The 26,317-nt window shown below is 36.6% G+C and overlaps 1 protein-coding gene across 15 annotated transcripts in view; it reads right to left on the reverse strand.

Moving 5' to 3' along the window:
- TENM3 (teneurin transmembrane protein 3) overlaps window positions 1–26,317 on the reverse strand; it is a 418,913-nt gene that overhangs the window by 87,490 nt on the left and 305,106 nt on the right. For all 15 annotated transcript variants that reach the window (XM_051790395.1, XM_051790404.1, XM_051790402.1 and 12 more), the window contains 2 exons: window positions 8,768–8,890; window positions 3,955–4,169 (listed from right to left, as the gene is read on the reverse strand). In XM_051790395.1, the coding sequence (XP_051646355.1) occupies window positions 3,955–4,169; window positions 8,768–8,890 (338 nt within the window). The remainder of the gene's footprint in view (window positions 1–3,954; window positions 4,170–8,767; window positions 8,891–26,317) is intronic.

A 26,317-nucleotide genomic window follows, 5' to 3' on the forward strand; every position in this document is an offset into this window, starting at 1 on the left:
CTTGAGATCTCTCCCAATCTCATTTCTATCATACTTTTACTATGTCCCTTGCACTGGTAGGATAACTGTCATCAGAGGTTGCACAGTTATGGACAGGTATTGACTCCAGTTTCTTCTTACTTACTGTCAGGTTTTAACGGGGTACAAAAAAGAGGTGGATAAACAGGTAAAGCGTACAGGAGAGAAGTGGAGAACAAGATGGTAAATGTAACAAGCAAGTTTCTTATTACAGTCAAAGGTAACAATGGAGAGAAGGCAGACATTGGTAGAAACACCAAAGCAGAAAGGAAGGAGCTAAAGAAGATTGTGGTATGTGGTTATGCATGTTGGGTATCACGGGCAAATTAGCAAAGATATTGGAGGGGTACAGGTGATAAGGCAATTTTACAAATGCTACCCTAGCCATGATGATGATGACAAATGCTAGCAGAGTGCAGGTAATAATGAGTTTTTTATTATTTAACAAAAGGTCTGAAAATTCAAATACTGATGTTTGAGAGACAAGCAGCAGTTGCCACTTTGCATAAATTTTGTTATTAGCACTTGTCACTCTGTGACTAGGAGATAAGCACAGACAGCATTCAAGAGATGCAGACATGAAGTGATGTATATGGGTAAGATCCTACTTTTCAAAGTCTGCATGAAACAACCCTAGCTTTTCACATCTACATGGGCCCTGAGCCAATTTTTATCATTTTGAGATGAGACCTTGGACCTATGGTAGACAGATTACAGAAATATCAGTTCTGTGATTAAAAAAAAAAAAAGAAAGCAAAAAGCAGACATCATTAAGGCATTGTATGAAACTGTCATAGTTAAACACCTGTTATGTTCTGAGTTTTTCTGGTCTCCACACCTCAAAAAGGCTGCCTTAAAGCTGGAGAAAGTTCAGAAAAGGCCAAGGATGACCAAAGGATTGAAGCACCTTTAATAAAAATTATGAGAAAGCACACTAGAAAACATACAACTCATGACACTAGTGATCTATAAAAAAAGGGTGGTATGGAGAAGAAATATGTGAGAAACTCTCCACTGCCTCTTCCAAAACACTAGCAACAGTGAGAGAAACAAAAACTACCAGGAGGCTGTCTTAAAACACACTTAAGAGTACAGTGTGAGATGTGTAGTTATGCCTTGCTGCAAATGTCACAAATACTAAAAGCTTCCATAGGTTCAAAGATGACCACACAAACTCACTGAAAAAAATAAACTATCTAAGGCTGTAAAATACAAAGACAGCATCTTTGACTCAGTAAAGTACTTCAGCCTTAAAACTCTGGAGGTCAAAAGCATCTTGTGGGAAGAATAACTATGGTACTGTCATGCTGCTATATTAATCTCTACATATGACCACCATCACAGACAGAAGGCAGGGCTAGATAGGCCTTTGATCAAACTCAGTGTAGACATTCATGTGGTTTTGTACTATGTTCCTACGACATTTGGAACCATATGAGTAAGCTGCCTTGTCTGATGGAAGGATGCAGTGAAGCCCAACATCAGTTGTTAGTCTGACCCTGCTAGCTATGCCTGGCTTGCAGTTAGGAACTTTTGTCAGTACAAGCCATAAGGGTTAAGGGAAATAAGAAAGCAATAAATCGATTTATGCTTGCTGTCCCCTCAGTTTTCTGTTTCATTAGATGTCTTTTTGCCTAAATACATTATTTCACTCATGTAAGTTACTTTGATATAAATACATATTTTACCAATGCAAGTTGTGTCTTCATCAGACACAAGTCCTGTGTTATCCCTTTGTTGAAGAAAGGTCTAAACTGTTGAGAGATATTTTACTCCACAAGCAGGAGCACAGTCACCAAAAAAACATAACCTTTCACTGAAACTGCCTTTTTAGGAGATTACATACGTGCTTTATCTCAGGTACTTAAGTAGACATCACTGGGTTCAAGGTCATATAAACATTCTGATAAACTTGCACCCTTGGGAATCTTCAGCAGCCCTGTAAGTTCACTAGGGCACTGATAAGTAAGCATGCCTAATTTTTCAATGTATCAAGTGTCAGTCAATGGTTTGTAAAAAATACTGTAATTATATACCAGGCAAAAATAGGACAAGAGAGCTTGACCTATATCCTGAGAACAATATATCCAAAATGTCACAGAAACTACTGAAAATACAGTAGCAGAATTTGCCTATGATTCTTTTTGTTGCATCATACTTAAACATCAATAAGAACCAGTAATCTGCGTAACACAAGTGATGGTAAACAGATTTAGTAGTCTCCCTTTCTGTGTTTTTGGATAAAGGACACTTCTATTTAATTTTCACCCTTTTAAGAGGATAAGGAATCAAGTAAGGATCTTTTTTTTTATAGACCTGCCTACTTGCATGACTTCTCATATAAATGCACAATCCAGATCAGCTTCTTCAGTTTTATTCATTCTTGCCACACATGTATTCCCCTAACTCCTGTTATTATTTTTATCATTGAGATGGCATTTGTATTCCAAACCCCTATTTCCAATGGCTGATAACTTTCTGAATCAATTTTCTTTACACTAGACTTTCTTATGCTTGTTGTCTGCCTGAGGGTAGGTGTTCATACGTGAAGGTCTGAAGAAAATCCACTTAATCATTTTTATGAGGATCAAATTTTTAAGTAAACGTAACTGTACTTTCTGCATTCAGTTAAGTGTTTGTAATTTAATGGAAACTAAACTAAAAAATAAAGTTAATGTAACATTCTGTGATTTTAGCTGCGTTGCTGACCCTTCCTCTGTGGTTTGATACTGTTAAATAAGTGTAATAATTACATATATTTCTATGTTCTGCATCTTTTAAAAAATATGCTTGAAGAAAAAACCAAAATAAATTTAAATAGCACAGTAGTATGAAAACCAAAATTAAAAAAAAAATGGGATTGCATTAAAATATATTAATTTTGCAGTTATGGATCTGCTGTTGCAACTGTGTATCAGGCATAATTAGTCAAGCTTCGATCCAATTATACCATTAGGTTGCTATACTTAGATTTTTGTCCAGGGCAAATCCATACACTTAAAATATAAATCAGTAAGATGTTACTCCAAATGGAATAGAAGAGCATGAGCTGAAATATCTTTTCAGGTGGAAAAACGGATCAGAGACAGGACTTGGATAAATATTGCACTGAAAGAAATCTAAGCTTGGAGGGTCTTAAATCTTTAAAATAAAATATGAATAGAATTGATTCTAAAGTACCAACTCAGGCAATGATTCTCCCTTTCTCCTGCCAATCCAGAAGACTGTTCATTCTTTTACACTTTAACTTTTCTCTAACTATGGATAAAGAGTGTTTCTTTGTTAGTAGGCAAAGGTGTGGCCACATGCAATAAAAAGTGCCATTAAAAACCTCTGAGGGGTGGAACAGAATAAATCCTCTGGGGTACTTAAGAACAAAGTTTCAAGACACCAGATGCCTAGTGAAGACTGTCACTTTTACAACCCTAGTTCACTGTATCTTTGTAGACACATATTACATATTTTGTCTTTTATGTATTTATTTAGTGAGACACCAAACTGTAAATACTGTAGTATTTGTTTGTCTTCTTGTTTGGAAATTTCACTAATGTGCTGTTTCTCAAGCACTCTCAACCACGTGTGTGGCCACAGATGCTATATTAGTTTGCTTAGGTTTTTAAAGATATGTCTATGTACTACAGGAGGAAAAATGTACCCATAAACTGTGCATAAAACGATTCTGTATCTGAAGCATCATTATTGATTAGGCATTAGAACAGCTCATAAATAAGAACACCCTCCACCCCCATTTTGGATCCCAACACTTAGAGTATTGCAAATGTTCTGGACATCACATGAGATCAATAAAGTATAAAAAGTAAAAATATAATCATGAAAATGGAAAAGTACGTAATCGAGAGAGAGGAAAAATATATAAAAGACAAAAGCTCACAGTTTTCAATAATGTGTACTATTTTTAAAGCAAGCAGTTCTCACCTGAGTGTGTGAAGGTGGTAAGCCTTTTCGACCATATACTCCAATCAATGCATCTTTCTGAAGGGATATATTGAATTTTAGGAATTGTGGCTGATCAATGAAGAGTTGTGATCTCCAAAAAATTCCAGGGGGAACTTCTTGTATTGCTCTTCGGCCTATATCAAGTTCTCCAGAATCTATAGTGTTGTTTTCTTGTGCAAATCCCCCTAATTTTCCTGACAGATTAGAATAATAAGGAGATAAAAAATTAGTGTTCCTTTCTGGTTTTCAATCATTCTTCATATAAACCTTCAAATCACCTCAGAAAAAATGTTACCTGACAATGTTTCTCAATATAAGATCCCAGGAATTCTTTGATTTGGAATAAACAGGCAAAGATACCACAAATACCTACCAATTAAAAATGCTGTAGCATCCCTTAGGGTGAGCATTACGGGGACAGTTTAGGATCTACATTAAACTATTCTTTTTTTTTCCCACAGGCATTTTAACAGGAGTTTTCCAGAATAAAGTCTCACATTAAAAAAAAATTAAGATAAAGGGAAATGCAGCATACAGATTTTAAGAATAATAGATACATAAACATAAGTAGTCAAGAGAACTAATATACAATGTTTACCATATTAAATATCAGAGCATTTATACAATGCTACAAAATTGACAGCTCTACTTCCCTATTTTTCGTTTTGTGTTCCCCCACACAAAAGGCAATGTTTCTTGCTCCATTGCAAGCTCATGCTCCATGGCATATGTTCTTATGCCATAATGCCTACATTCTCTGCACTCCCTAGCCTTAGTCTCAGGCTTGTTATCACCTCCTTATCCACCTCCATATCCTTACTGTTTCCTGAACAATTTGTATACTAGCATGTCAATGGCTGGTACTTTCACTACTTTTTATATTATGAATATGCATTTATCTTGCAGTCCAATCACTATGAGTAAGAACATAGCACTGAATTCATTAATGATTTTTCTCCATAAAGCATTTGTGCAACTATCAGTTAGGCTTAGGAGGTCAGGGATGATGACTTGAAAATGCCCACAACAAGCAAAGAAGATGCTAACATGCAAAAGACACATGGTGTCTAAATGCTAACACTGAAAAACTGGACTAGTGGTTGTGGCATTGAAGAAGAGGGAAATTGAGTCATGAACTTTAGATATCCCCAACAAACTTTTTGTTCAAGTAGCTAGGTCCAGGAAACAGTAAAAAAAATTTGTGGTTTTAGTTGTTAAAGTGTCTTCTATTTGCTAGATTTGTAGGAAACAGAATTACTATGAATGACGCACTTGCTAAGTGTTTTGCACAAACCGTCACCACCCAGCTTTAAAATGTGGGATAGTTTAGGTGAGTTTGCAGCAAGACTGTTTGAGGCCAAAAAGTCAGGTCTGATGTTCACGCACTGACTCCAAGCTGTGGAGCTGGACATAGGCAGTCTTGGAAGTCTGTGCCAGGGTCAAAGCCTACTTCAACATGATGGAATCAGTGCTGTCAAATACTGACTAAGATGCAAAGATGGGTGTAAGAACTTGCTTACCAATATATGCCAACTCTGGAGTAAGTAATGACATATTTAAGCAGCTGGCACATCAAGGTGAGGCTTGAGTGAAGAAATATAAAGAAAAATAGGACTGCTGTTATAGTCTTAGAGTTTGCTGTGTTTTTACCAATTTACATTTTTTTTCAGCAGCTAGCCTATTACAAAAATTGAACTAAATCCATCTGAATGTGACGCTGACTTGTTTGCATACAAGTGCTCCGAAGAACTGACAATACTGCCCTGTCTTTTATGTTCAAATTCTACATTATTCATCATTTGATGGAACAAACTGACACAACCTTTTTGCAAACATTTAGACTGTAAAAAAAATAGATTAAAATCTGAAATGCCAGGTGAGGTCACAGATTGATCCTCACCACTTTTTGTGCATCCAAAATGAACTGCAACTGCTGTTGAATTAAACAGGTACAGAACTACTGTTGAGAGGCCTTAAGTGGGGGCTTGTATTATTATCATCAGAGCTGTGTCACAACGCATTGCAGTCACTGAAAATGTCTCACTGCATTGTCACACTGATTAGAGTTCTGCTGAGAAGAGTCAGTGAAATATCTGACCTTGCAGAAACCATTTTTTTACACTTTTAAGGATGAGTCTGATGCTTTTCTAACTTTGGACTTAACCTTTCATAATATTCATATGTTATTCTAGAAGATGGATCTGTACTCACTATTTCAGTTTATTTAAGCATTTGTTTTTTACCTTCTTCCTTCAAATTTAAGCATATTGTATTGTATAAATTCACACACTGATGACTTGTAATCACTAAACAATAAACACTTGTTTGCAGTATTGATCTGCTGCTTCCCCTATTTCTACATTTCACATGAAAAACAACTGACTTGTACTACTGAAAACATGAACTGGAGAGCTTAGGCAGTTGGAGTTTATCAAACGTTTTGACCAACTTGCCAGGAATGCCTATTATTGGGGTTCAAAACTTAGCAGATAATATTCCTATGGACTCCCATTTTCTTCACCAAAAAAGAGGCAGTTTTACCCTGTAGCCACATGCCCCTTTAGCACCCCACCACCTCTCTCAAAATAGTCGCTGTCTGTTTGCACTCTCAAGGTTAGGGCACTAATTATTCTTTGTTCCCTGCTGTATCTCAGTGAGCATAAGAAAGATCCTTGCAGTGTCATTATCATATTTTCTCTGTCTAAACAGTAAGAGTTCTTACGCACAGCTTTAATTCCAAACATGAAATATCATGTTCATTCACATTTACTGTGAGGGTGGTTGGAATTTCTCAAGTCTAAATCAGAGTATTAGGATATTACCAGGGCACTAAAAAAGGGTGGTACCAGAAGTTGTTCAGCTGTCAAAGTATTCAAATCAAGGCTTCACTGATTTGTCCTTACAGTTTTCAATAACTGGTATGATAGCATGGGGCCCCTGCTCCTTAAATTTCACATCTAGTCATCACACTTTCCTGTCTGCCTAACCAGTCCTTTTGTGGTTTAAAATGTGTATTCTCTGGTCTATCTGTTGTTTAGTATTGATGTATGCTGATAAATAACCACTTAACATATTCTGCAGAGGACAGCATTTTAACAGTGGATAGAATTAACCCTGTTCTCTTGCACAGTATTTAGGGACATAAGGAAGGAAAAATGGGATTTGATATACTTATTATTTCCTTTTATTTTGGAGGCAGTGTATAATTGGTTTTAGTTTGCAAAAAAATTTAAAAATTATCAAGGGAAAAAGAACAATTAGTATTTATAAAATATTTTAAAAAATCAATATATTTTATATAAGAAAGTATACTGGCTATGGAGGGCAGAAGACAACAGGATGATAAGCTGTCACTGCAGCATCAGTATTCATTAACCATTAAGTAGCTTTTTGCTATTCATTCAAAGCAAGAACACAGATAGAGATAAGGACTATCTAACTTCAAGAAAAAAATAGCAGGATAAAGAAACAAAAGAAGAAAAAGTCCTGCTGGAGAAGTGTCATAGGCTTACAAAGATGAAAAAAAGAGTGAACTGAGCTGTGTCTTTTCTATAACTTGGAGCTGTGATAACTCGAAATATTTTCAAGATGTCAACTGCAGGCAGAGGCTTCCTCCTTCTCAGTGGTAAGGTCAGCTGTACCTTGTGAATGGGAAAATGGATTTTTGTGTAATGAAGCAAACACTGCATTCATCAACCATTTAAATCAAGTTTTCCATTCAAAACCTATTGATTTTGAAGCCTCTGTTAGCCAGAAGTGCACAAGCTCTTAAATGTTTTGAGAATCTTAAAGGGCAACATGGAAAAAGGTCGATAAAAAATAATCCCTTTATGTGGTTTGTATTTTAAAAGCTCCTACAACAAAATTAGGAAAGTTTTTTTTCTTACTTTATAAATTGGTTGGATGATTCAGGCTCAACATTACATACTAGAGACTTTGAGAAAACAAATGAACATATTATACCTGACCTATTAAATTTCAGAGAGAAATTAAAAAAAAAAAAAAAAGAGAAGAAAACATCATCTTCCGTAGAGAAAAATCCAAGCTATTCCATAGTGAGGACATCATGCCATATGTAGCTTCTTGATCATGAGTTGCCTTCTAAACACAGCTAAGAGAGAAGCTTTGAAAATATGCAAAATCTTCCTGAAGTGTCTTTTCTGGAGTAAACTCTTCAGAAAAAGAGATTATGACAGGGCATGGGGGTAACACACACAAATATAATGTTTTGCCTGAAAACTATACCGAGCTTCTTGGAACTCCCAAAGATTGAATCTTGGTATCAGGTCCCCCTTATGAAACAGTGTGACCTGCCACCTTGAGCTCCCTGGCTTTGTTGTGGCCCTTTCTACAACACAAGACCCCAGCCCTGCTGGCCTCTAAGGCAGGATGGTCCAAGCCAGGCTCAGCATCATGCTGCTATCTCTGAGGACCCCACAACAACCAATGTGTTATCAAATATTTTAGAGTAAGCAGAAGTTCTGCTTCTCTGGATATGATGAGAGCTTTTCTATCCTCATCAAATATGACATGTAAATTCCTGTGAGAAATTTTGGTTGACAGCTAGCTTTCCTAGTAAGATCAACATTATTGCTCAGGATCCATGACCCCCTTCACGTGCTAGGTAGGAGAAACTTGTGCTCCTGTTTATTGATTTAAAATTACTATTACTTACAAATGAAATATACAGAGTTTTGGAAGAAAACTGTTACAAAGTCTGGTGAAATAAGTAAGACATAAAGGAAGGAAATATTCTGAAAGAAGGAAAAAGATTGGTGCCTGTTTCACTCACCATTTTCTCCAGCAGGTACTGTTACAGGATGTGTTGGCACAGTATCAGGATTCACTTTTCCATTCTCAAATGTATCATTTTCAGTTTGCTGCAACTGCCAGTTGAGGCCAAATAGATGCATTGCTGGTGGTAGAGGATACAGGTTATTTGATACTTTTAACCATGATGACAAATAGCACAAATAATGACTTTTCATGCTTTGCACTGGAATATCAACTCATACATTAAAAAATTAAATTACATGAACAAGCATTTGCAGACTAATAGTTCAACTTAGCAGTGGCACTAAGCAATTACTACCACTGTCCTTTAATGATACAGTGCTTTCGGTGAGCACAGTTGACAGAAAGCTCACCAGCCTCATTTTGAGCCTTTTACCGGTCCCAAATCAATGTTCAAAAGGATAGGCAGTAATTATGTTCTTTTCTCTTTTTTCATTTTTGATCATTCTGAAGAGACAAATCATTTAAATGAGCTCCTAAATGACCTACTAAAATAAATTATTTCCCCAGCAGACAGATCCGTCCTGGTTAGCTTAGAAAGGAAAAAGAAAAAACGCAGGAAAAAAGGAAGGAAGGTGCTGTGGGTGCTGCAGGGCTTACCTAAACATGAACACTTCATGCTGTCAACAGCACTCCGCACAACCTCCAGTTACATGACCATTCCTCACATTAGTCTACAGAACAAGGCCAAGACCATAAGCAGAGCCAGACACTGGGGCACTTTGCTCTGATAATGATAAGCTAAGTTCCTGAAGTACTTAATACCACACAACCACATTTATTAGAAAAGGTGAGATCATGTTAAAAAGTTTAGCTAAGTTAATTAGGAAAGACAGAGTCAACTTGCCACGGTGTTAGGGGGAATTTTAGGGACCTTGATATCAGCAGGGATTAAGGAATGAACCCCATATCTAAACTTTTAGAGCAAAAATATGAAAAAACAAATCACTTGAATGCTATATTGTGATACACACAACATATGCAATTTTCTGCTATCTGTGGATTATTTAATTCTCTTCCAGTGTCTCTATAATACCACCAAAATATATTTTATTGTAATTATTTTGCATTTGGTATAACAAGTTTGCTCATTCCATGACAGCAGTTCTTTCAGTGCTAACAGGGAATAAAAATACACTGGAAAAAAATCTCTAATCATGTATTTTAACTATTAGTGCAAAATATAAGGAAGATAATTCACTGTACTTCGTTGCTTCTGCTCCTTCTGTCTCTGAAGCAGATCACTGCTATAGTAGATGTTATTAATTTCTTCTATCCAAATGACAAAAGATTCTTCTTCCCTTTTGGTTTCATCTCTGATCTTCTGATCTCTCTGTATTGACCATAGCAACTCTTACTTAAGATGAACAGGCATTAGTGGAAGTTTCATCAGGCAGACAGCAAAAACTGCAGAATTAAGATCCTGTCTGCTAGGTCTTTGCCTTAAAACCTCCCCCTTAACTTGAACAAAACAAAAAACCAGAATGCAACTAAAGACCTATTACTGAATACTTCAGAGACTGAAATCCACGCTACACATGACATATTCTCTTTGTTCCGAGACTCTGACTCTACTATTACTCTTCCTTCTCAGACCTTAAATTGCCTGTCAAAGCCTGATAATGTAGAATGTTCCCTGACCCTAAAAACTTCTTTTTTTTTTTCCCTCTCATCTTTTTTAAAGACATAAATCTGACTGTCACCATTTCTGGCACATCACTAGAATTAGCCATTTTTATTTTGACCGTACCTCAGCTGAAATCTTTATTTATGAATCATTTAATCTTTATTTAAGAATCATTTAATGATTATATTTGTTTTAATATATTTCAACAAAATCTCTAGGGTCAAACTCTACTATATGTTACGCTAGTTCGTTTTCCTTGCAGCAATTAAAGTCCACAAATAGCTAAGTATTTCATGATTTAAACCCAGTACATTTCTTATTTTCAGTCTGGAGGTCTAAATCACCTCTCTTAATTATGTTGTCTTCTAACTCTTCTTATTAATTCTTCAGAAGGAAGAAAAAGAAAGTGACATTAATTTTGTAGCTCTAGAAGTGCATCCCTTCTGAACACATGAGCTTAGAATATCATTAACATCTGCTGGTACTATGTACATGCCCTGTGTCTCTTCACAGTCCACTGGAAGATCAGAAGGGGAAGCTCCGAAATGACCTTTCAGCCATTCCCTCATAATTCAAAACAGCTGGAATTCGAAGTCTTCAAAGGCAAGGACTGTGGGATCTATATTGATTATATCTCACAGAACCATAGCTACTGCAAGGTAAGTGACAATTACCTTTTCTTTGTGTTTTTACTGATGTGAGTCCTACTGTAGTTTACTGTCAAACATAGTATTAGCTGTGTCCCTCAAAAATACTATTCCTCTCTCAACTTCGACAATGAACTAACAAAAAGTTCAATAAACAATGTTTAATAAAAATGAACAGATGGATATATGCAGCTGTTTCACAGATTGTGAATAGAGGAATGTTTTCTAAGCAGACAAAAAATGTTGCTAGACAATTCCAATGACATCCTGAAACTTACAGTGTGTACTACTACACTAAATAATTCAACTATCTAATCTCGGTGAGATAGTGCTATGGCATTTAGAGAATTCTCCTTTCAGTACAAATATATCAGAAAAACATGAAAGAAACAGGCTTGTTGATAAAGTATCAAAATACAACACAGAATTTCTTTAGACATGGGGAACTTCAAGAACACGGGTAAATTGACTGATTAAGACAAATTCAGGCACTATTTTGTCAATCAGAATTGGTCTCTTCTTAGCCAGTCATCAATATAAAAGCAAACTTTAAGTCCTTATCAGTTTTATAAGGACAGCAAGGCCCCTGATAAAAATTCTTGATGTCACCATGAATCTGATAAGCAGCACTTGGTACTGGTATCGCAGCAGGGTATCTGAGACTTTCAAGTCAAATGGTATGAACTAGTTCTGAATTTCCAAAGGGAGACTGATGCAGGCAGACTGCAGTGGTGTATGTTTGTTTGATTTCCTCTGATCTAGAAAAGGATGAAGGCTTTCTTCCACCTTTGGGATGGGGATGTAAGAGTTCAATCCCCTCCTCTGTTTCTATTGTGTTCAGAGAAATAGTAGGTTTATTCCTTTCTATAATGAATTTGATATATGAAGCAAAATTAAAGCAAAAGCACATGAAGAAAATACATTTATCTATTTCCTGCTGCTATTTTAGTCCCAAATCTAATGTAAGACAGTTTCTTGATTTTTGGATTAAATATTGCCTGTCAAGTCTGGTTTATTCTCACTGAACTTGCATTTATTTGATGTCAGAGAATGACAATGAAGTCAAGAGACCCTTCCTAGAGTTACTAATTCTCAGTCTGCCAAATCTATGAAGCTGCCAACACTGGAATGACTTTCAATACTGGTATAACTTTGCTGCCAGCGAGGACTTGTCTGAGAATGCCAGATGTCTCTAACCAGAAGGCATGCAGATTGTGATGGCTGTGGTCATGGATCACAACTACTCAATCCAAATAACCCACAGGTGCAAGCATGGATGAATTCTCAGGGGATGAGAGAAAAGACAGGTTATCACAATTCCAAATGTGCCCACAAACCCTAACAAAAGCTCCTTTTACTCGTATCAAGACTGGGATGATTGTTCCCATTGTGGAACAGATGAACAGAAGAACAGATGATGACGTCTGGGGCAAAGGAGTCCAGGAAGGCTGGATGTGCTTTAAAGAAGAAAATCTTCAAGGTGCAGGAGCAGGCTGTTCCCATGTGCCAAAAGATGAGCTGGTGGGGAAGAGGAAGGCCTGTATGAACAGAGACCTTTAGATGGAACTCAGTGTGAAAAAGAGGGTTTATCGTCTCTGGAAAAAACTGCCAGCATCTCAGGAAGACTACAAGGATGTTCTGACACCGTGCAGGGAGAAAATTATAAGAGCCAAATCCCATCTAGAACTAAATCTGGCACTGCTGTAAAAGATGACAAAAACTGTTTTTACAAACACTCAGCAAAGAAAAGGAGGGCCAAGGAGAACCTCCATCCTTTTTTTGATAAACATAGTGACAAAAGATGAGGAAAAAGCTGAGGTAATTAATGCCTTCTTTGTCTCAGTCATGAATAACAAGTCCAGCTGTCATCAAGGTATCCAGCCCCCAGAGCTGGAAGACAGAGAAACAGAGCAGAATGAAGGTCCCATAATCCAAGGGGAAATGGTCAGTCACCTGCTATGCAACTTAGACACACACCAAGTCCATAGGGCTCGATGGGACTCACCCAAGAGGACTGAGGGAGATGACAGAGGAGCTCTCCAAGCCATCTTTAATAATTTACCAGCAGTCCTGGTAAATCAGAGAGGTCCCAGGTGACTGGAAGTTGGCAAATGTGATGCCCATCTACAAGAGGGGTCAAAAACAGGACCCAGGAGGGAACTACAAGCCTGTCAGCCTGACCTCAGTGTTGGGAAGGTCATGGAGTAGATCATCTTGAGTACCATCATGGAATATGTACAGGACAACCAGGGGATCAGGCCCTGACAGCATGGGTTTAGGAAAGGCAGGTCCTGCTTGACCAACCCGATCTCCTTCTAGGACAAAGTGATCTGCTTAGTGGATGAGGAAAAGGCTGTGGATGTTATCTACTGCGACTTTAGTAAAGCCTTTGCCACCATTTTCCACAGCATTCTCCTGGAGAAACTGGCTTCCCAAGGTATGGGCGGGGGTGTACTCTTTGCTGGGTTAAAAACTGACTGGATGGCCAGGCCCAGAGAATGGTGGTGAATGGAATAATATCAAGCTGGTGGTCAGTCATGACTGAGGGGAAACGTTCTTGCTCTCTACAACTACCTGAAAACAGGTTGTAGTGAGGTGGGTATCAGTTTCTTCTCCCAGGTAACAATTAACAGGCTGAGAGCAAATGGCCTCAAATTATGCCAGGAGAGGTTTAGATTAGGTATTAGGAAAAAATTTTTCATGGCAAGCATTGCAAAGCATTGGAACAAACTGTCCAGAGTAGTGGAGTCACCATCCCCAAAAGTGTTCAATAAACTTTTGGACACGACTCCTGAGGACACTGTTTAATTGTAAACATGGTGGTGGTGCTGGGTTGATAGCTGGATTTGATCTTAAAGGTCTTTTCCATCTTTAACTGTTCTATGATTCTAGGATCTTCTTCCTAGTCTGCTGTTTCAGTCCCCGTATCTATTCTGCAAAGTAATCTCTAGGTACCAAGAGATCTTCGTTTGCTGAAGCTACGACAGCATTTGGGACTGAGTTGTTTAAGGTGGTACTTGTACAGCTACTGGACAAATTATCTGCCTGGCCAGCCTTTAGAATGTGGTGACAGTTTAAATGGTGAGGAGTCCATTCTCTCTAACAGAGTGAGAAGAAGAGGTATCAGAGACAGGGAAGCTCCCTAGGATCTGGGCTGCTCTTGGCATGAACACAGCACTGGTGTCTGTGTCTGGGAGGTGCTGGTGGATATGGCTAAATTGACCAGAACAGATCTCAAACATAAAAGCAGTAACAAATTAATAGATGGGCTTTTGCCCCCTGCGGTCCCCCACCACTTCCATGCCAAATGGACTGTGATATTCAAAAATTCAGAGCTCAGATTAAAGGAGCACATTTATACCTACAATAGCCTTGATGCTAACATAAACATGCTATCATTTGTTGCAGGCTATTGGGCAATCTTACCACCTGTCACCACAGAGTTCACTGAAGGGTTTCTGAACCATGTTAAACTGCTTTTTCAAGCTTGGTTGATCTTGTCTTTCACTGTGTAATTGAGGTCTAGTTATTTTGGTTTGTAACCAGTCTACAAAACCTTCATGTCCACTCAATAATTAAAATAGCAACTAAGAATACATTTCACAGCAAACACTTGAAAAAATATGACCAGTTTACACTGTGTAAAACATTTTGTAATAATCTGCTTCAGGAAGAGGTTGCAGGCTATCAGGCTTTTTCATTCTTTCATCATTGCCATCCCATTTATTGTGCATGCTCCTTTCTCAAGCTAGTATTTCTGTGCGTTATGCATTCCCTTTACAAGGAACTTGTTCTTGAGCAAACACACTGTATTATCACTTCAAAACCCTCTTCAATTCTTTAGCATCCAAAATGAAATCAGGCTCTATTAGTAGGTAGTAAGAGAAATGGATAATTTATGTAATTATGTGGCAGAACTGGAACTGTGAGAGCTGACAACTACCTGCTGCATTTGACTGGGGAGTGCCTTCCCTTTGTTGCCTTGCTCACTATCTCAAAGTTCTCTTCTGCCAAAGTTATGACAGGCATAAAAAAGAATTGTAACAGAAAACCAATTTATGTAGCTGTTTCTCTGTTTAGCAAGAACTGGACTTGTCTGAATTTTTTTCCCCCTTCTTGTACACTTGGTTAACAGTGATAAGAGGATACAGACAGCTGGTTAATAAAGAAAATAGACAGGTGTTAGAATGATCCAGTGTCCAGGATGTAGCTCTGAATGGAAAACAAAGTTTGGACTCAGATGTGAATACACACACTATGATGGGGTTTATGACTGCTATCAGAAAGGAAGAATATTTTTTTTTATAAAAGAGTAGCAATATAAAGTAAAAGCCAGAGAAACTTATTGTTCTGGTCAAAATTCAAGGATGTTTCTACTGTAACTCACCAGGATCAGCCACATTTTTTTCTAAAGTACTATAAATGACAATTAGGTTCACATGAAAAACAAAGGGCATAGCAAACACACTGTGAGCTGTGCAGGCGAAAGCTTAACAGATGCAGATGATAAGGATGCACAAACAAAACCATACACATACAAGCAGAGGCTTTATTCACAGAAGCAGTCCTACAGTAAGTAGAGGGGGTAACCCTCTGAAGTACCAGTCACAAGTGCCAGCAATTCAACAGCTTCCATTCTGCATCTGGTAAACTTGCTTTTTCAGGAAAGAATTCTAAAGGTGACACAGGGTGTTTCAGGGGAAGAAGAATTCACACGTGGGAGGATTCTTTTAAGTAGAAAGAAGAAGAAACAGAGTTGCCTGAATTGGGAAAGGTGCTTCCAGTGTTGCTTTTCTTAGAATAACAAGAGATGAAAAATTAACACTAGACAGCAGAAAAAAACCCCACTGTCTATCCCTAACAGCAAGCATCTCCCCAAGACCTCTGAAGATAATGCCTATGGTGGATGTTCTACAAACATAAAGAACTCAAAGCAGTGGGGAAAGTTGGCAAGAGGAATTGAATGATGTTGGCGATCCTCCTCCCCTTCTCCCATGTGTTCTACGAGGTATGGTAATCAAGTCTTATTATTAACGAAGATGTGCTTGAATATGAGCTCCTTGGTAAGATATTGAACTCATCTTCCAGGACTGCCACTGCTACATACTTCTGGGTGCCAGTGCTTTCAAACCATAATTTATAAGATTGCTTCCCTAGAATTAATAGAATAATATATATGCACACTTGCATACAAGGCAAAGTGACTATAACTTATATTTAAAGCAAGGCAAAAAGATTATAATTTAAACTAAGCAAATTGCAATTATTGCTCAATCTTGTTGAAGGATTATCTTCTAGTTCATCTCCCTGCTGGCAATACATTTTAAAATGAAATATTTGAACACTGAAGTGGTTTTTAAAATTATCTTCCATATATTTTTCTTGAAGCCATAATTAGAATCTAAACCTATTTTATTCTGAAGGACCTGAAGTGGACCACAAGAAGTGCAAATGAACTGTCAGTGATTTGCATTCATTTGCTTTTTTCTCAGATAATAGGATACCTTGGATGTTGCTGCAGATCAAACAGTGAATTAAAAATAGTTAATTAAAATTTTAAATAAAGTGAATTAAAAGTTACAAAGACAGGTTCTTTATTTATTACTGTTTTTCTCAAATCAATGAAAAGCCTGTTATTTTTAAATTTAAAATAACTTTAAAGTACATGCTTTTGAGCATCTTCAAAAAATCAGTCACCAGCAGCATCATATAAAAGTTGCTGAACATATACTCTGAATGTAAAACATTTTATTATAGCATTATATAAAAACTTAGTAATACCTATCAAGATCAATACAGTAACTGAAAAAGTGTGGTCTTTTCCCTTTTATCCTGAACAGTTGAATGGGTCTATTGATTTTACTATTTCATCTGCAAAAAAAATCCAACCTATCTAGTCTACTTCTCATTTTCTCTTGAAGCCTTTTAACAAAGAATTTGCAAAATACATCACAAAAATTTTCCTAGAAAAAGATATAGCAACAAAGATATATCAACTACTTACTATGGATAAACTTACTGTCTTTGACCACTAATCAAAGATGAGTACATGCCATTTTAAAGTATTGTTGCATCTGAACTGTTAAGAAATGTGTGGTGGTCTTGGAGTAAATATTTTTACTACATTCACCCAAAAATGGAACATTTATTCCTCTGAAAACTTGTACAGCTATATGTCTCATTTCAGTTGTCAAGCCTGGTGGCTTGTTATGTAACAACGGTCTAATTCTGTCAACTGCATTATGTGAGGCACATTCAAAGCTTAAGGGAGAATCCAGATTTCTTAAAACAGAAACAAAGATCATTATTCAGTAGCCTCTTATTTAAGTAAGATGTATCTGTTATGTCCTGTTTCAGATTTGTCCATTTATTCTGATGAACAGCCAATCTACCCCATTTTGTAATAGTCTTCAGTGTTACCTAAATGGTCTTTAGTATTATCCTGGGCTTTCTCCTGAATATAGCTTATTTTTTTTCAGCTAATGTTGTTTACAGTCTAACAAGATGGTGAAAAATCATTACAGGTGAAGAGATGATGGGGAAGTGCAAATTAGATTGCTGACTCTTCTGAGACAAGGGCTGTTCTGTCTCTTTTAGTTCACACAAAAGCATGAAAACATTCTGTAAATTTTGGGTTTCTATCTAATAATGTCATAATAAATGATTTTGTTTTCAAGTATTGTGGGGGAGAAAAAAATGCCCCTGATTTACACTTCTCAAGACTGGGTTGACTGCAGGCTAATAACTTTTCTGTATTCCTTCAGGCATTTCCTTACCTTATTCCTTTTCAATCTTTGACTCCTTCCTTTCCATCCTTAAACTTACTTTCTTGAACAGCTGAGGCTCAGGTTTGTCCTTATCTATTTTAGTTTTTTCCCACAAGACTCCAACAAGAAGTCTTGCTTCATCCTTTAGATCACAGCCTTCATAACACAAGAGTGTTAAGAAACGCAACGACAATGTCATGTCTCAAAATTTGCTGGAAACACCTTTCTTAGGCAAGAGCATCGATGAATCATCCAACCATTTTTACAGTTCAAAAACCTTATTTATTACAAAAGAACCAAACACCCCAAACCCAACAAAAAACCTCACAAATCTCTTAGGGATATAATAATAATAAAGTGGCACTATATGATCATGCATAACCTATTTGCATGTTGATGGCACAGAGAAGTGCAGTCTGATGAAAAGATTTATGAACCAAAGGAGAAAGAAAACAGGAGCCAATTAATGCAACGTTCAAAGGACACACTGAGCTGGGATTTTATAGTATATAGCAAAACACTTGTGTTGCATATTTCCATCTCATGACTGGCTAAAAAAGATCAAAGCTTTTTTATTCCATATTAAGAATGACAGAATATTACAGTAAACATGCAATAAGGAGAAATGTAATAAGCTTTAATAGAAGATGATAATAAGGTTTGATAAGAACTTTTGGAATGTCACCAAATCTGAAATGTAAGATGAAAGCATCTGCATGTAGAGATTGTAGTGTGTTATTTGGAACCCCACAGAGCTAAACTGTGATTAGAACTCCATATTTTTCCATAAATTAGCTTTTGTTTTGAATTTCCTGCTGAGATCATATGCAAGTTGATTGAACGTGCAAGTCAATATATAGGTTTCCTAATCCTTTGCTGTTTTTTAGGCTTCATGATATCACAGTTACAGCAGTCCACTTGTAGATCAAAGGTACATGACTGATGCCAAAAGAAAACAGCCTACAACCTCTTTACAAAACTTCTTCATGGTGATTTAGACCCATCCATGACAATTACCACTCACGTATCTGAACTGAGCAAATATATATATATGCATAAACCAACCATTCCATGCAGGTCAACTTGCAAACCCACAGAATTTTCACTTAAATTTGGACACTTAAAGATCACAAAGAATGGACATGCTGAGTTTACCATCAAAGAGGCCTTTTTACACAACTCTACCTTACCCCAACACCTCCAGTGTAAACCTGTAAGCCATTAGGTACCTGCATAAGCAAATATCTTGTGCAAATCCTTGGTTCAAAACCCCAAGCTCATTGACAGCAGTCATGCTCTTACTGAAACCTCTCCACCACCCTAGGGACTGGCTCCTAGATGGAGCATCCTCTATTATATTGTCACTAATACGTTTTATGTGCATTGGAATAACATGCTATATTTCTTCACTAAAGTGAAATGTGGTTTTTATGAAACTACTCCTGCAAAGTTATACAGTAGGTACATAAGAAATACTATCAATAAAAAGCAAACAGAAAAAATAATTTACCATATATGATTTATGAAAGGAAACTATGACATAAAGACAACCTTACTGTTAATTGTTTGTAAAGTCAGTGATCACTTGCAAGCCAGTTTGTAAGCAACTCTGTATTTTGTAACAGTTATGTAAGCCTTGGGAAAAACAAGTTAGGATTAGAGTTTCACATTAATTTTTTTTCCCCTTTAAAGTTAAATCAGCTACAACACTGAACTGTAAAATCTTACAAGTGATATTAAGAATAGCCAATCTTAGCTCTAAAGTCAGCTATAAAATTCATGAAGAAAACCAACTACTCCTTTTACTGTGTGAAAATACATTGGATCAGTAATAAGGATGTGTTTTAAAGTTATCCTCTACTTTTGGCTATAGCTGAATTCAAATAAGAGAGATGTGGAGTGAGTCAAATGAGGACCCACTGTCCAGCAAAAATACCTCAGTAAAAAGTGGTTTGAGACTTGGCATTTCAAAGATGAAAGAGAAGGCTAAACAACAGATGACACTTTCAAAAGTGAAGATAAATTTATTGTCCCCAGTTATTGTGTAACACCTTGTGAACCCATGAAATCAGTGGTTAGCAACAGGTTAACTCTATGCAGCTGGGTATTGTTTTAATTTTCAACAATTATTATTGAAATAAAAACACTACTGTTCCTGTACCATAGTAAGGGTAACTTAAAAGTATTATTAAATTAAAAAAAACAGAGGAAACATACCTATTTCTATACTTAAAGGTTTCTATAGCTAGCTAATTTTTAAAGTGGCTGATATTCATTTATAACACCTACCCCCTCCTATATTACTGCTTCTATAGAGTTAGTAAAAGACATGCATTTGTGTGACCCTATTTAATCAAATACTGTCAAAACCATTCTGGTTTTGTTTGACTGGTTTTATTATTGAGGAAAATTAAGCATTTCAAATGCAAATATCCACACCATCCAAAGAGCTGCAGCCCACTTCTTCCTGGATTGGGGAACTACCAATGCTGTCATAGGTGACAATTCCTAAGAGACAGTGGGTTTGGGTTTTTTTTTGTGAATGAAGTTATTTGAAATGGCATCAATTTGAAAATGAAGTATCTCATATTTAAAGATTCTTGTCTACTTCAGAGGACATCTAACTTTCATCCATAATTAATTTCTGCAGTGGGGTAAATACACCCATATAAAACCCATGCGTTCTTCTGATCTCAGTCATAAGTGTAATGCTGTTGCTTAAAGCAAGGTTGGACACATGTACTAGACCTTTTCATTCTAGAGTCCTTGTGTATGGAGAGGTTTACCAAAATCTCACCTAAATTAGAAATTTTTAACAGCATGAATTTTTTTAAGCATTCAAAAAGAGACCAAGCAGTTTTCTTCACAAAAAAAGATCCAAGAAAAGATTTCAATTTACAGAAAAGATGCAATTTATAAAAGATGTAATTGATACACAAAGATACCAGCTTTAATACATGTATTATAATTCAAATATCACAGCAGACAGCACATCTCTAAGAGCTGGCTTCTTTCTTCACACGCATGCGTTAGAAATGAATTGAAACTACCAGTAAAGAAGAGAAGACTAATCCTATGTCCACAAAGACTTGAGTAATCACCCAAGTAATTTAATATCTGCTTTGCAAAACCTCTTAAACATAAGCATACACTTAAAGTATTACATATGTTTACATACTACTAAAATATAGTACATGTTTACCTGGACAGATAAAATAGAAACAACATCTCTAAACTACTCTAAGCTTGCTATTTATCAAAAAATGGTGCTTTTTACCTGAATTTCTCATTAGACTGAAAAATTGCTACTATTTGGGAGTCTGTGAGAAGACTATAGGATGAATGCAGAAGGACACACATCTGTACATAACCTGTTTGCAAGAGATTTCAGTATTCCTGAAAACAGCATCCAGATTTTGAAAAAAACACATCATACTGCATCACAATATGATGGTAGAATTGAAATGTGGGACCTATGGACAATGACATCATGTCATCTTGCAGTTTATTACTACACCTATTATATTGACAGAATTAATGAGTTTCAATTTGCTCCAGCAGACAAAAGTGGAAGGGTGACAGGACTATTGCCAAAAACCTTCTGATAATACTTACTAAGAATATGAGTCTTCTTTGGAGCAGAGGTGGGTATGCTCCTTGACAGATTAACTTTCTAAATCCCTTGAAATCTTGTCAAATCTTTTCTAACCTCCTGACTGTCAATTACATGTTCCTACATTCTTCTGTGTGAAGATTATCTTTCTCAATGAACGCTTTATTCTCAGTGCCAGCAACAATAATAGCAAGTGACTTCCACAACACCAATCAAAAATTAATATTGTGAACTCCTGAAACAGTAATATTACGCTTTGCACTTAATCTGAAGCACAGTTACAAGATTTTTGCTTTAAAAACATCAACCAAAGGCATTATCCACAATGGTATTCTTGCAAGTATATTTAATGTTTATGCTTCAAGACATAGATGTTCAATGTGTTTAGATTTTGTACTATTTCAATAGTACAAAAAACCACTTTCAGTCCAATAAGGTGGTCAACATAAGAAATTATGTTACTGTTTATAATATAATACATTTCCCCACCAAGGAGGCCCAATGAGCTAATCATCAATGCTGTAAACGTTATGCTATCTAAAAGTCATAGCTATGAGATACCAAGAAAAATAATGTGATCTCATGTTAGACAGAGCTGAAAATCTCTGTAATGCAGAAAGTCATGGAAGTTCTAGCTGTAATATTAATTCTCATGTTGAAGCATAAAAACAGTGAACAGTGATGTGTATCTGAATACTGCCATTTTCCAAGCACATGTCAGAAATGACTGAGAGGAACTGATATTAGTAAGGCAATGGCTACCATATATCAATTATCCAGCTTTTATAGTTCTGTATTTTAAGATTATGAAGTATTGAAATAGAAGTAAGAAATGGGTACTTCAGATCTCAAGGACTATTCTAAGGTCCATTTGTTGTTTTACATTCACCATGTATCTGACCATACACTGAAGGCCCAACTAAAGGGACTACACACCCTTTGGTCCTGACTTGTTGTTAGACTACACATCTGCTCTTCTGTCAGGAAAGAGCAACATGTGGCACTGATGTCTAAAACAACAAGCAAGCAGATTTTGACAGGTGCAGAGCAGAGCCACACATGCTGGGGAAGCAGAGCCCTACACATGGCATTGCCATCAGAAGCAGCCAGCTTCTGGCTGCCCATGACACTTAGAGCTATGTGAGACCTGGAAATGTCCATTCTGGACAGAAGCACGACACCACTTTGTACCTAATCCACAGCTTCTTACTTTGACAATCGGTCACTTCCAACTCCTACCAAGCTTTAACTCGGAAAAAAAAAAGGATGACAAGGAACACTGCTGCAGCCTCCAAATGCACTAGAGACACGTGGAGCCTTCCCTAAAAGCCCCATGGATTGGTAAAATGAGAAGTAGTCTACATTCTGCAAGGAGTCATGTACTTTCTACAGTGCTGGAGATACTGGCTGCCTTCACAACTTCAGATACAGGCACACAGTGAGCAAGAACGTGAGACATCAATGTGGTTCTGCAAAGTGCTTGGTGCAATCAGACAAGGCTAAGTAGCCCTGCTTAGATAACTGGCATGCTTTCTCAAAAAGGTTTACATAAGAGAAGTCTCCTTGTTGTAGTTTTCCCTTGCATGGTATAGTTCGAATATATTATGATATGTAGATTTTGTAAACTGTAAAATCTCAGAGGACTTTCTTCAAATGATGGCAACAGGCAAAAAGGAATGACAAAATATTTCTGTTTTGTTTTTTCTTTTTTTTAAGAGTCATATATAAATGTATTAGTTTACCTCACGTCTCTAATGTGTTGGAAAAAGACATTGGATGAGAACATAAACCTGGCTAGCTGTAAAAATCTGCCACACATCTGCAGATGGGGAACATATTTTCAACCCACACACCTCAGTTGAGCTCTAGGCACAGTTAACATCCCAGCACAACCAAGCACCATAGACAGAAATGGGAAGAGAATGCGGAAAACCAAAAGTTTTTGATGAAACTCTCAGTGACAATAACATTACAATACTCAAAATTAAATGCATGTCAAAGAGAAAAACAGTTTCTATAAACACATAATGAAAGTAAAAGTGATTAATGGCAACTAAACCATACTCTCCCTCATGCCTGTTAATTACAATACCTATGCTGAGTATTGTAATAAAAATTCCATTTAAATGGCATTATTAATTAAGTTGTTTTCCTTATTCCTGTCAGTACCTGAGCTTTAAAAATAGCAGAATAACGTTAACTTGGCATTGTAATCAAAAAGAAATATTATATTGGTCTTTATTGATAAAATAAAATAGATTCCTTTTGATTACAGGTATATTTACTCATTGCTTTAGACACAAAATTCAGTTCTATAATTGCCATGGTTGCAAAATCCATTAGTTTTGGGGAGGGTGGTTTTGCTCTACTATGACTTCTGCCACTGAACCACTGAACAGGGAAGGCATCTGGTCCTCCACAATATGGAAGAGATGTGAATGCCAGCAAGCTGTCATATTAAATCCTGAGTAATATGGGAGAACCACAGACAACAAACTTGGAAAGTGCACTGAAGACATGGAAAGTTAACCTCAGTCTACACTTTAATAATTTTTAATGATTACTTAAAACTCGCCTGAGGGATAGTTAATTGACTCTCAGCTGTAATTTTCACACTTTTCATCCTTCTGTGTCAATCTCCTCAAATGATGAAACTTGTTTGGTGCTTTTCCTGGCCACCTCCTTCTCTTCTTTCTACCTTAAAACCTCTTAAGTTACTCTGTTGTTACTCTCAGGAAGTTTTTGAGATAACTCTGAAGACAGTTGTCCATTATTAGAAATATATTAGCATATAAATTTTCAGCTTACTTTTAATATCTTGAGATGATGATAAAACAGCAACATTTTTAGATGGACAAAAAGTATGAGTGCACAATACAATAACTACAGAATAAGCACAGTATAGCTATTTTATACAGTCCGGAAAATACAAATTATCTGTAATTACCAAACATGGCTTTCTAGTCTGGTATCTCTTTTCCATTCAAATTTCATTTGCAATTTGCATTATGATTGTATGTTCATCTCTATGTCATAGCAGAACATAAGTTTTTCTACTGCTTCTCATAGACTGAAATATAAACTAAAATACGTGTTTTCCCAGAAGATATTTCACCGGTTAAGTCTAAACGTTAGCTTTCTTTTCTGTCCAAAATCGATTTGAGTAAATAGTAAAAAAATAGTGATAAAAAATGATAAAGAAAGAAGCAGTGATAAAAGTAGTTCTGCAGCCTTTTTAATTAAATAAATTCCTTTTTTTTTTTAACCTACAGAAGAGATGTCCTCCTGTTATCACTGATGTAAATATTTGCTTTATCACAAAGGATAGCTGACTGCACAGCTAAGGCTAACAAAATTATTAGTCCCAATCATCAATTGTTACACAACGAGTAAAACGCTCAACAGATCTGGAAGTATGACAGATTGTTGTGAAGAAGTCAGGACAGCAGAGGCCTGACTAAGTAGCTCAGGTCTTACTGTGTATACAAAGAATGTTTTATGTTCATACAAATCTATTTAGTAGACGTAAGACAAAATTCATGACAGATGAACACAACCTTTCAGTGTACAACTCTTCCAGCTTAGTTGAGTGAATCTGGTATTGTGCAATGCCAGCACTGACTGAGGAAAACTGTTAGCCTCTTCGGCTCCCTGTACAGCGACAATGGCAGTAATTTCTTCCATTGATTTAGACAACGTCAAGACAGTGCCATTGGCACTGGAGAATCAATTGCCAGAGCAATTCCTGAGAAAGAAAGAGGGGTCCTGATGTCTCCAAATTCTCATTAATTTTATCCTGTTGTTGAATCCATACTACAGAAGAAATAATTAGTACAATACAAATCAGTTTGTTAATACAGCTGGTCAGAGTCTATGCTATGCAACAACACATTGGAAAAAATTCCTTCTGACTGCTTAGTTCCCCATAATTACACAGTGGATTTTCTGTTAGGAAAAAACCCACAAGAACAACAAGCTCCTCCCTTTAGTAAAACCAAAAGTCGACAGAGAAGATCCCAGAAAGGATGGAGGTTACTTACGTATGAAATTTTCACTTAGGAGGTGCTCTACAAAACTTTCCCTTCATTCATTCACTGCAAAAGATGGATGCTGAAGGAGGCAGTAAGCCATAGGGAGACAAAAGACAAAGTTCTGTTTTGTCTCACACTATGTACAGCTGGACTCTATTTCTGTCTCTCACAGGGACTTCCTGTACCAAGTTGGGTGAAACTATTAATGTCAAACTAAAGGCAACTTCATACTTCTTACTCTTTCATGGCTTAAATTTAATATGCTCTTCCTAGTCTTTCAAAGAAGAAAAAAGATCTTAAAATTTTCATGTTGGAAAAAAAATGGTTTTCTTCTTCCTTGGTTGTAAATCCCATTGCAGACAGGACTTGAGCAAATCAGAAGCTTGAAGAAATTCCAGTGTAAACTTGATCCCAAAACAAGGCAGTTTATGTTCTTTACTCCCCATTTTTAAACCTCATTATTTCAGGGAGCTTTTCCTTGAATCCTTTGCTTTATACTAGAGCTATTTTTTAATTCCACTCTTCTATATGTTGCTGCACTATATTTTGGTTCAACACTTGCATGTTTCTGTTGCTTAACTTCTTTCCCAACCATTTAACAGTACATGAAGCCTCTAAACAAAGGACCAATATTTTCCACAACTCACTTCTATTTCCCTAAAAATTAGTACAGCTAATTGACAGGAATACTAAAATATTTTATGGATCACAGAATGGTTGAGAGAGACCATGAGGGCTAGAAAAGCAAGAATATAAGGAAGGGTTGGAAAAGAGACTCTCCTTTACACTGAAATAACATTTTCAATTCCTTGTGATCTCCAAGACTGCATTAAGTGGCTTTACAGTGTAGTGTTTGCTCTGGT

This window comes from Manacus candei, unplaced genomic scaffold (genome assembly GCF_025592945.1).
Source record: "Manacus candei isolate 608988 ecotype Guabito, Panama unplaced genomic scaffold, ASM2559294v1 h1tg000028l, whole genome shotgun sequence".
Classification (NCBI taxonomy): Eukaryota; Metazoa; Chordata; class Aves; order Passeriformes; family Pipridae; genus Manacus; species Manacus candei.